Genomic DNA, 11,213 nt, shown 5'->3' on the forward strand with positions numbered 1-11,213 from the left:
ACAGCTCCCGGCAGTACCGGAGACACGTTCATCATTTTGACCAGCTATAACCACCCCCACCCCGCAATCACTACCCGCCCCCCGCCGCCCCCGGCTCCCAGGGTATTGTTTTGAGTGAAGAGTGATGGGTTTCTGCTTAGGGAATAAAAACGGGTTTGTTGTGGGATGTGGCTTAAGGAGCGAGCATCCCAGAATATCAAACCAGGGCCCCTGCCAAGCGGGACCCTGCGTGGAAGTAGGATGTGTGTCGCAAACAAGGTGCTCTGTCCCAGGAGTTCTGGGGTCCCTTCCGCTGGCCTGTGGGCCCCTAAACCCTCTCAGAGCCCCTCAAGACTCCCTAAAGATGGTGGCGACCCTTGTTTGCCTCATCTATACCTGCCAAGTACAGGAAAAGATGTACACATTTTAACAAAGACATTGCATCCTCCCAGCAAAATGGCGGTGGTCCCAGCCCCGGTTCCCTGAACGACCGCACACTTTCCGAGATTAGTTAGTGCCCAAGGAACGAGACCCTCTTCTCGACCTCTCCCCCAGAGCCCCGGTTTCCCAAGCTCTACGGCACTCAGAGCTTTCCTCATCCCAGGGGCCCCCAGGACAGCCTCTGGTTAGAGCCTGTGGGGAAGTTCCTCCATTGCCGTGCTCCCGCCCCCGAGACCCCCCGCCTTGGAGGGTCCTTGGGAGGGGGACTGGACCCCTAAGCTGTGCCTCAGGAGTGGGGAGAGCGGGCTTTGTCTTTGACACCCCCAAACTCCTAGGCTGAGGGAGGCATATAAATGAATTCCCTGTTAGGATATATGGGAGATGTGGGGGTCTTTGAGGAGCGCAGGAGACTCGGGAGACCCCTCCTCACTGCCTCAGGGGACCCTGGAAGCATTGGGGGTTCGGCCTCAGGAGAGAATCTCCATCGCAGAGGTCAGGGGGCCCGCTGGGGGAGAGCCCATAGAGGAGGGGGAAGGGACAAAGTTTGAAAGTGCCCTTCCAACTCTTCCAAGGAAAGTTTGCTCAGGGGCCCAATGGACAGAGAGGGGTTAGAGGTGCGGGGAGCCCGGTGGCGGGATGACCCCCGAGAGGTGACCGGACCCCGGGGGAGCGACCCCTCCCCCCTGTCCCGGCTCGGCCCGGCTGGGAGTCGCCCGGCTCGGGGCCGCGTGTGTTAGTTGGGGCCGCTTTCCGGCCGCTCCGCCGGGCCGGGGGACCCCGCAGCGGGCCGGGAGCGGGGTCCCCGGTAGCCCCAGGGGGGGAGCTTTGCTACGGGGGGTTTCCCGCACCGGGGCACCCCGGCCCCACAGAGCCAGCCCCCAGCAAAGGGGAAATGTGCCGGCACACCAGCGGTCCTCAGCGCCGTTTGGGGCGCCTGGCGGGCTCGGGGGGCGGCGGTCCGGCCGGCGGGTCGCCTGGCGGGGGAGCCCAGGGAGCCGGGCAGCGACCCCGGGCGGCGGCGAGGAGCGGAAAAGCCCGGGGCGGGGAGAAAGGTCGGATTTGCTCGGCGGAAGAAACACAGATGGCGGCGGCGCAGCGCCATTCCGGGCCGGGAGCAGGCAGCCAGCAGCCCTGTCCTCACCGCGGTCCGCCCGCCGCCGCTAAATACCCGGATGCGCCGCCTGAGCGCCAGACGCGGAGCTGGGAAAAGAGAGGCAGCGGAGGCGGTGTCAGAGCCAGAGCCAAAGACAGAACCAGAGCCAGGGCCAGAGTCGCAGCCGCACGCAGAAACACACCGACCGGCGGGGCTGGGCACGCAGAACCGGTCCAGCGAATTGTCCCGCGACGCGAGCCAGGTCCCAGAGAACCGGGCTTCGGACTGGCCTGGGAGTCAGGGACGCGAAAGCCGATCCCGAGTCGGGTTTTGCTCGGCCTCCGACGGGGGCTGGCCTTTTTGAAGGCACCTTCTTCAATAGCAAGACCAAGCAGCCCACCATGACCGAAAACTCCACGTCTACTCCTGCTACCAAGCCCAAGCGGGCCAAGGCTTCCAAGAAGTCTACAGACCACCCCAAGTACTCAGACATGATCGTGGCTGCCATCCAGGCAGAGAAGAACCGCGCTGGTTCCTCGCGCCAGTCCATCCAGAAGTACATCAAGAGCCACTACAAGGTGGGCGAGAATGCCGACTCGCAGATCAAGTTGTCCATCAAGCGCCTAGTTACCACCGGGGTCCTCAAGCAGACCAAAGGAGTGGGTGCTTCGGGGTCTTTCCGGCTGGCCAAGAGCGATGAGCCTAAGAGGTCAGTGGCCTTCAAAAAGACGAAGAAAGAAGTCAAGAAGGTGGCCACGCCAAAGAAGGCAGCCAAGCCCAAGAAGGCAGCCTCCAAAGCCCCCAGCAAGAAGCCCAAAGCCACCCCAGTCAAGAAGGCCAAGAAGAAGCCGGCTGCCACGCCCAAGAAAACCAAAAAACCCAAGACTGTCAAAGCCAAGCCAGTCAAGGCATCCAAGCCTAAGAAGGCCAAACCAGTGAAACCCAAAGCCAAGTCCAGTGCCAAGAGGGCCAACAAGAAGAAGTGACAGTGAAGCTTTTCTTGTGGACACTCCTGCCTGTCTCCTTATTTTCTGTAAATACTTTTTTCCTTCTCTTAATCCTCATCTGCAGCCCCTTCCCCCTTTGTATTCTGACTTAATGGGAGGCAGAATTTGGATTTTTCAGAAATTAGGGAATAGTTCATTTTTCCTTAACCAGTCGTGCAAGGACAGCAAAAACAATCTCATCTCTGTAATGATGAGAAATACTTTGTTCTGTTAATTTGTTATTAATCTAAGGGTTTGGGGTGGGTTGGTGTGTTTTGTTGATATGAAGGTAAAAGTGGGGAGTGGGCGGTATCAGAAAGACAGCTTGTCCTGGCTAGTTGAGAGGGAGCCCAGGAATTGTGAGGTTTGTAGGAGTATCTTTTAAGACAAGTGAGCTTTAAATTGAGCAGCCCTTGAGAGTTTCAGAACCTTGTTGGGGAGGAGAGGGGTGGCAGCAGCTGGACACCAAGTAGGGAGGTGGAATAAACCCTCTGGGCTGACTTCCACCTCCCAATGGTGAGCAGTGGGGGATCCAAATCCAGTTTCCTTCTCACTTCTGTTAGTCCTTGTGGCCTCCCTATTGTCCTGGGGGAAGGGAGGGGGTGTCAAAATGACAGCTGGTCTGAGAAGCTGTGGCTTCTCTCAGCTGGAAACTAGCCATGGGGGGGAGGGTCTTTGTGGCTTCGGAAAGTCTCCTGTTATGGGAGTGGAAACTTTGGGGGAAGGGTGGGGAGTCAGTCAGCCAAGTGCCTCAGTGAGCCCTATTGAAACTTGGGTTTTTCCACGCAATTGGATTGTATTCCCCTGGTTTTTGGTTCCTCCTGTACAAGAGGTGGCTTTGGTGGTCTGGTGAGTCTCCAGCCCTGCCACCGCCACTTAAAAACTTCCCGACCTCTTTTACTTCTGAGTATTTTCTAAGTAGTGGTAGATGGGGGAGGGGTAGTGGGCGGGGAGTGGACAGTAAGACATACTGCAGTCGTTTTTTCAATCGCTAAGTAGTTTTACAGAGCTAGGTCTGTGTATGTGCGTGTAAATGTGTATATATCTATCTAGAGCTAGCACTTAACGTTTCACACACGGGAGCTGGGAGAAAAAAACCTGTACAGTCGTCTTTTCTCATAATATAGGAAAGCGCACAATTGCGCGTCGTAACCCTTCCCCCTTTTTTTGTATAAAAAAAGAAAAACAAAAAGTGTTATTTGTGCCGGGAAGAATTTGCTGTCTTTGTAATTTTAAAACTTTAAAATAAAAACTAAAAAGGACAAAAATCTGGGTGGTATTTTTCCTCACTTCTAAGATTGTAGAAGGCGAAGCAATCGGGCGAGTAGTGGGGGAAAATCTAGGGGCGTTTGCACCTGAGAAGGGAGGGAGGGTTCCAAGAGCTCCACAGAAACAGAAATTTTAGGATTGCAGGGGACAGAACGTGCCTCAGGGTGCTGCTTTTCGGATCCAGAGCACCCGTTCCGAGAGATGGGGGTGTGAGCATGGGATGGGAATGAGCTAGGGGGTCTGACGGGCTGGGCCCCGCCGACTAGCCTCCCTTGCCCCTTCACGGACCTCTCCAGTCTCAATTTACAAATCAATCTACTTTCGTCCGCTGCGCCTTTAGCCCGGCCCCGCCCACCTGCGCCTGGGCCCGCCTTTGCGCCCCTTCCCGGGAGCTCCTCTTGCTCAGATTGGCTGGCGGGACCCAGCCCCCGGCCACGTGACAGGCCGCGACGCGCGGGGCTGCCGGACAGGCGCGCTCGCGCGAGGTAGGTGAGGTGTCGCGATGTGGGCCGGCTCGGCTCTCCGCGCCGCGCTCTCTCGGGCCCCCGGCGGCAGCCGCGCGCGCTCAGCGCTGGCGCAGCTGCGTGGCATACTGGAGGAGGAGCTGGAAGGGATCCGCGGGGCTGGCACCTGGAAGAGCGAGCGGATCATCACATCGCGTCAGGGGCCGCGCGTCCACGTTGACGGCGTCTCCGGAGGTAACTCCCCCTCCCGGGAGTCGTGGGACGTGGCCGGGTGTTAGAGGGCCGTCCTGAGGCTTGCGCTGAATGGAGGTCCTGGAGGCAGTGGGAGGCGACAGCCCCTCACACGTAGCCACTGGCCCCTCTTTCAGCTAGCATGCCTACTGTACGGCCTGCTAACCTGGTTAAACCTGTTTCCCTGAAGGGAGGTGATTTGCCCTTGAGCACCTGTTTGCCTCAGAGGGCAGGGCGGGACTGAGACCCAACCCCGGGAGAACGTGAGAAAAAAAGAGGCAAACCCAGCTGGGTCCCACCCTGCTGCTTCAAGAAGGGTGATGGGAAGACTCAGCAAGAAACCCCACGTTTCTGGAGCTGCTCTTTTATGTGCGCCCCTAATTGCTGCACGTGGACTCTTGCAAACCTCCAAACGTTGGAATGACTAATAGCACTTTACAAACAAAAAAACTTCTAAGTGTGAAGTAAGCGGCCCCAAAGCCCCCAGCGAGCTGCAGGCAGAGCTGGGCTTTGGTCCAGGTTTCTGCTGTATTGGAGCTGGAAGGTCAGCTAATGGGCCACAGAGGCCAGGGTCACAGTGAGCAAATGGCTCATGGACTGCTGCAGGAGTCGCACAAATTGGCACACCTGGTCTCCCCCTCGTTTCTGTCTAACCAGTGGTCACTGCCCCTCCGTCTGTGCCAGGTCCCAAGTGGGTGCTGGGTACAGAGGCCCCCACTACTGCCTTCTACCCAGGAAGCAGGCATGGAATCCTTGGTGCAGTTGCACTCATTTGTAAAACGGAGGTCCCAGGAAACCTCCGCCTCCCCCCAGGGGAAGCTTGGAGCAGGTCAAAAGACTGGAAATTAGGAGACCCCAGTGCCCATCCTGTTTTTGCCTCTCCTGGGCTGAGTGAACTTTCCTCCTCAAGCCTCCGTTTCCTCCTTGGATCAGCTGTGTTCACTCTAGGCTCTATTATTCAGGGTCCAGGTCTCAGAGGCACCCCTCTTGGGCCTGTGATGCTTTACCAGGCAGCAAAATCAACCCTGCAGTTGGAGGACCGCAGCGAATGTCTGACCCAACCCTCTTCTTTTACCCGCAGGGAAACCAAGGCCCAGACTACGGGTTGCTGGTGGTCCTCAGGCCTGTGAGGTCGGGCTGAGTTCTTCCTCGGGGGGAATGTGATTCAGAGCCAGAGTGTAATTTTCTTATCCTTCAAGGTGCCACTCTGAGAGTCCTTTCCTGACCTTTCCTCTCCTACTGCTGGTGGATTCGGTGCCTCCTAGGGTTCTCCAGATCCCTGTCCTGGCCTCTGCCCCCAGATGGATCATTCTGTGTGGTCGTTGCCTCCTCAAGGGTGAATCTGGGTTCATTTATTCCCTGGGTCCCCAGGGCCCAGCACCTTCCCAGGCCTTCCTTAGGGCCTTGAGCTGCTGTGTCTGATCCCTGTCCTTCACCTCAGGAATCCTTAACTTCTGTGCCAACAACTACCTGGGCCTGAGCAGCCACCCCGAGGTGATCCAGGCAGGTCTGCGGGCCCTGGAGGAGTTTGGAGCTGGCCTTAGCTCTGTTCGCTTCATCTGTGGGACCCAGGTACACAGTGGGTGTTGCGAGGGGGTGGGGTTGGGTAGATCAGGGCCTGTCCACAGCACGGGCCACTGACCCCAGCCGTCTGCTTCCCACAGTCAACGGGGCTGGTTTAGCCAGCTCAGCTCATCCCGTCCCGGGGCTGTAGGCCGACTCTTAGCCACAGAGCCGTCCGCTAGAAAGAGTGGGCTCAGGCTTCTGTTTTACTGAGAAGCCTTGGGTGAGAAACTTTGTCTCTCTGAGCATCTATTTTCTCACCTGCAGAACAGAGCTCACCTGTCCTCCTACAGAAAAGGAAGAATAAAAGGCAGGGCCTGAGATCAGGGGTTCGGAGCTATTCTACCTGAGCCTAATTCCCAGCACCACCTTTTATTTGCTCTGTTACCATGGGCAAGTGTCTTCACCTCTTTGTGCCTCAATCCCTTCGTTGGTAAAATAGAGATAATAGTACTTAATAGAATCCTTACAAATAAAAGAGTTAATACATGTAAAAATGCTTAGAACAGTGCTTGACACATAGCAGCGCTCAATGAATGCTGGTCATTATTTTATTTTGTGTTACAAAATAAACATATAAACATGAAACTTAACAGTGCTTACTATGTGTCAGATACTGTTTTAAGAACATTATAACTATTAAATTCATTAGTGCTCATAACAATCCTAAGTGATACATGCGGTTTTCATCCCTGTGAAAGAGATGAGGACACTGAGGCCCAGAAAAGTGAAGTGACTTGCTGAAGGGCGTGCATGCTGTCACGGTACGATTTGAACCCAGGTGGCCTGGCTCACGAGTCCATGCTCTTGCCTACTTGTGATTACGATTACTTAGCCTCTCAGAAATGTGAGGAAATGAATGATGGGACTCCTAACTTCCAGCCAGGGCACTTTACAGCAAAATCCTCACCCAGACTGGACAGCTTTCATATCTAAGAATCCGGAGTCCACATGAACTTAGAGTTACTTGTGTAATCCTCTGCCATAAAGCAATCAAAACAGGCGCTCAGTTTGGTGTCAAGAAGACACATCTCCCTTTGCCATCAGTACACATAATTGCACTATCCAACCCCTATCACAAAAAGAAGAGCCAACCAGGAAGGGGCCAGCTAGCAAGCCCCTGATTCTTCAGTGAGAACCATCTGCCAGGTTCCTACTGCTCTGAGGAAGGCTTTTGGTGAAGAAGGAAGGGAAAGACCAAGGCTGCAGGCCTTCTTGGCTGGGTGTTTGTGGCCTTCTAGGCCTCTATCCCCAGGACTCGTCCCATGTGACCCTGCAGGCATTAACACCTGTCCTACTCACTTTCTTCAGAGCATCCACAAGGATCTAGAAGCAAAGATAGCCAGCTTCCACCAGCGGGAGGATGCCATCCTTTATCCCAGCTGTTTTGATGCCAACGCTGGCCTCTTTGAGGTGCGTGGGGACCATGGGTGGGAGTTAGTGAGGCCTGCTAGGCTGTGGAAAGAGTAGGCAGTCAGGAGGGCGGGGCGGGATGCCAGTGCTGTGGCTAAAGACTCCAGGGATCGCTTCTTCCAGATGTCAGGTTGGGCCAGGTAGGTGTTCCAGGAAGAGTCCCAAGGCTTGCAAGGACGCCATCTTCCAGGGCATCTGGGAGGTGACCCATCTCAACTGGATGGCTGGGAGGGTCAGGGGCCAGGCGCTCACCAAACACACCCTCACCTGGTCTCACAAGAGCAGGGCCCTTGTCCTGGGGCTCTGGGGACCCAGGTGGAGGTGGAGGGCTCTTTGCCTCCCTGCCCAGAAGACAGTGAAATTTGGACTCAGGGGCTGAGTCATAGGAGAGGGAGAACCCCAAGGTGTTTGGCTGATGGCTCCACTCTAATTGTCTCCTTCCAGGCCCTGCTGACCCCCGAAGATGCAGTTCTATCAGATGAGCTAAACCATGCCTCCATCATCGATGGCATCCGTCTTTGCAAGGCCCACAAGTACCGCTACCGCCACCTGGACATGGCCGATCTAGAAGCAAAGCTGCAGGAGGCGCAGGTGGGGCAAGGCCCACGGGCTCCAGGGGCAAAGACTGGGTTTATCCTTAGCCTCCTGAGGCCAACTTTGCGCTCGCAAACAAATAGCCTGAAAGTTTGAAACAGCCAAGGTTTCAATGCACATCCCTCAGACACAGCTTTTTTTCATTGCACCTTGTTGCCTTGGGCCCCTTATGTGTGGCAGGCTCCTAGTAGGCGTAACAGCAGAATGCACTTTTGGAAAGAACTGGCCCCACCCCACACCGCCCTCTGAAGGAGACACTGAGAGCCTTCTCACTGCCCAGGGCTCTAGGTTGTCCTGGAAGAGATGAGTAAGGCTCAGAAAGGCATGGATGAGGCAGAAGATGTTCCAGTCCCGATACAGTAGTGCTTACGTGCCTACCTCTGTGCTGGGCACTGGGCAAGGTGACCTCTTAGAGCCCTCAGTAGCACAGGTGAGTGGTTGGCCTAGCATGTCACACCAAACACCACCTGCCCATGCCTCCCCTGCAGAAGCATCGACTGCGCCTGGTGGCCACTGATGGGGCCTTTTCCATGGATGGTGACATCGCACCCCTGCAGGAGATCTGCCGCCTTGCATCTCAATATGGCGCCCTAGTCTTTGTGGATGAATGTCATGCCACTGGCTTCCTGGGGGCCACAGGAAGGTGGGAGCATGTGCCACCCAAGGCCTTGGGTTGGGCTTCTAAGGGTGGGCAGGAAACCAGGAGGCCAGCCCCAGCTCAGCCCTTGACTGATGGGCGCTCAGAAGGCCTGCGGTGGCAGCGGCGGCTCTCCTTGCAGGGGCACGGATGAGCTGCTGGGCGTGATGGACCAGGTCACCATCATCAACTCCACACTGGGGAAAGCGCTGGGCGGAGCATCAGGTGCGTACCGGGTTGTGCCCCTGGGGACCCCTTACCCACACGCAGGGCCCTGGAGGAGTCTCACGGAAGGTGGGGAGGCCTGGGACTGCAGACAAGAGGGCAGTGTACTCACAGGAGGCACTTAGGATGGGCTCTGGTTCCTGACTACCTCACCCCTGCTCTTGTTCTCAGGGGGCTACACGACAGGGCCTGGGCCCCTGGTGTCCCTGCTGCGGCAGCGTGCCCGGCCCTACCTCTTCTCCAACAGCCTGCCACCTGCTGTTGTTGGCTGTGCCTCAAAGGCCCTGGACCTGCTTATGGAAAGCAACACCATTGTTCAGTCTATGGCAGCCAAGACCCAGCAGTACAGTCCCTGGCAGGGGTGGGAAAGGCTGGGTGGGAAGCTGCTGAGGCCTGTCCCTGTGTACCTGCCCGGCCCATACCTACAGGCTCTGCCTCTGTCCATTGCGCATCCCCAGCAGGCTGCACTGGGACCCAGCTAGGCCTCTTCCTTCCATTTCCTGGCATATTTCTCTGCATGTGACCCTGTGTCTCCCTGTCTTTTTTGTCTTTCCACCTCCTCCCTTTTTGGTCTGCTTGTTCCTCCGCCTGACTTTCTGGGTCTGCAGCTCTGCCTTGGTTGGTTCCTTCTGCAGGCTTGGGCCCAGATCTTGGGTCATGTGCCCATCAGGAGCAGGTGTGAATGATCCACAGCCCCCAGCGACCTGTGACACCCAGCTTGTGCCAACAGGTTCCGCAGTAAGATGGAGGCTGCTGGCTTCACCATCTTGGGAGCCAACCACCCCATCTGCCCTGTGATGCTGGGTGATGCCCAGCTGGCCTCTCGCATGGCGGATGACATGCTAAAGAGAGGTAAGGAGGCCAGGACAAAAGGGCTGGCTGTGTGGCCTAAGAGAAAATAGTGGGGAACCCCTAGACTGTGAATACTCCCCTCTTATCCCTGCCCATCTATTCTTTTTAAGTTTTTAAAGCCAGAATTTATTTTTATTTAAAAAGGCCCAAAAGCCTAAAGATGTCCAAGTTTAATATAAAATCATACTGAGGGGGTGTCTTTAGGTTTCTCCATTACTAAGATATTGATTTGATCCTTGTTAATGAAACACCCTGATAATTCTTCTAATTGGGTAGTGGTGAATTCCTCTGATTCCCAGTATCTTTCATAAGTGGCCATCCCCTTCCGAATGATGAGAACTGTAATACCAGAAATGATCACGAAACGTCTGCAGGTTCTACTTGAATAGCTCTTCTGCATTATTCTTTGAAACCAGGCCCAATGATTATTACTTTGAGTAGTGGAGATCACAATGAATGTCATTTGCAAAGACTGGTATTAAATGTACCTCCTTCAGAACAGAAACCAGCAAACACCCTTCAAGATAAGACACATCCCACTACCCTTTTTAGATCAGCTGTCCAAACTTGAGAAACCCGGGCCATGAGGCAGTCCGTGCCTGAGAGACTGTGGGCAGCTCCCTTGGCCTCTCTGATCCTTAGGAAAGTAGGAGCCGTATGCCATGCCCCAAAGCCTGCTTGGCTCTGATGAGTCCCAGATTGACCCTCTCTACCTTCCCAGGCATCTTTGTCATCGGGTTCAGCTACCCAGTCGTTCCCAAGGGCAAGGCCCGAATCCGGGTCCAGATCTCAGCAGTGCACAGTGAGGAGGACATCGACCGCTGCGTGGAGGCCTTCGTGGAGGTGGGGCGGCTGCACGGGGCATTGCCCTGAGCTCTGGATAGCGACAAGCAGAGCCAACCAAGGTCCCCCTCTCTCCACGGCAACAAAGGGACCCTTTGATCATCAGCGCAGGCCAGAGGCCCTGGGGCCTGTCAAAGTCCTAAGACTGGTCTCGGGCAAGGCATATGGTTGTGGCTGTGAGCGTGAAACAATTGTGGAAATTGGCTGTGACATGTTGCTTTATTCTCCCTGAGCAGGTTGACCTGCCCTGTGATCAGCGGAAAAAGCAGGCAGGAGCTGCGGCTGTGTGGGCAGCCTCCTGAGAGCTGTAGTAGACCTTAGAGCTGACTCTCCTCCAAATGAGGATGAGACCCAGGCAGCTGGGCTGACATGGCAGGAGCCACCGGCTGGCTCAGCTGGGATCTGGGCTCCTGTAGAGGGAGCTGAGTACCAGCTCTGCAGGCCCTTTGCCTCCCCACCCACCCTTTACTGTGCTACCTCCCGAGTCTAGCCTTGGTGAACGCCTTGTCCTCTGCTTCCTGACCAAAGGATGATCTACAGCTGCCCAGATAAGAAGGGGCTGGGTACCAAGACCTGTGTTGGGAGGGGAGGCAGAGGATTCAGGCCCCACAGGAAAGGGTGGG

At 55.8% G+C, this 11,213-nt stretch overlaps 2 protein-coding genes across 2 annotated transcripts; both read left to right on the forward strand.

Moving 5' to 3' along the window:
* Positions 1-1,601: 1,601 nt before the first annotated feature.
* On the forward strand, positions 1,602-3,767 carry LOC129077809 (histone H1.0). The gene has a single exon (XM_054582359.1). It carries the CDS (start codon positions 1,915-1,917, stop codon positions 2,497-2,499), a length of 585 nt encoding a protein of 194 aa, XP_054438334.1. The 5' UTR covers positions 1,602-1,914; the 3' UTR covers positions 2,500-3,767.
* Positions 3,768-4,250: 483 nt separating this feature from the next.
* Positions 4,251-10,789, forward strand: GCAT (glycine C-acetyltransferase). The gene is made up of 9 exons (XM_054582525.1): positions 4,251-4,466; positions 5,905-6,035; positions 7,338-7,439; positions 7,884-8,030; positions 8,522-8,676; positions 8,813-8,895; positions 9,067-9,238; positions 9,626-9,747; positions 10,469-10,789. The coding sequence occupies exons 1-9, from the start codon at positions 4,271-4,273 to the stop codon at positions 10,618-10,620; spliced, it is 1,260 nt and encodes a 419-aa protein (XP_054438500.1). The 5' UTR covers positions 4,251-4,270; the 3' UTR covers positions 10,621-10,789.
* Positions 10,790-11,213: the final 424 nt, after the last annotated feature.

The sequence above is a fragment of the Pteronotus mesoamericanus genome, unplaced genomic scaffold, assembly GCF_021234165.1.
Source record: "Pteronotus mesoamericanus isolate MK-2021 breed Mesoamerican mustached bat unplaced genomic scaffold, CSHL_Meso_final contig_702, whole genome shotgun sequence".
NCBI lineage: Eukaryota > Metazoa > Chordata > Mammalia > Chiroptera > Mormoopidae > Pteronotus > Pteronotus mesoamericanus.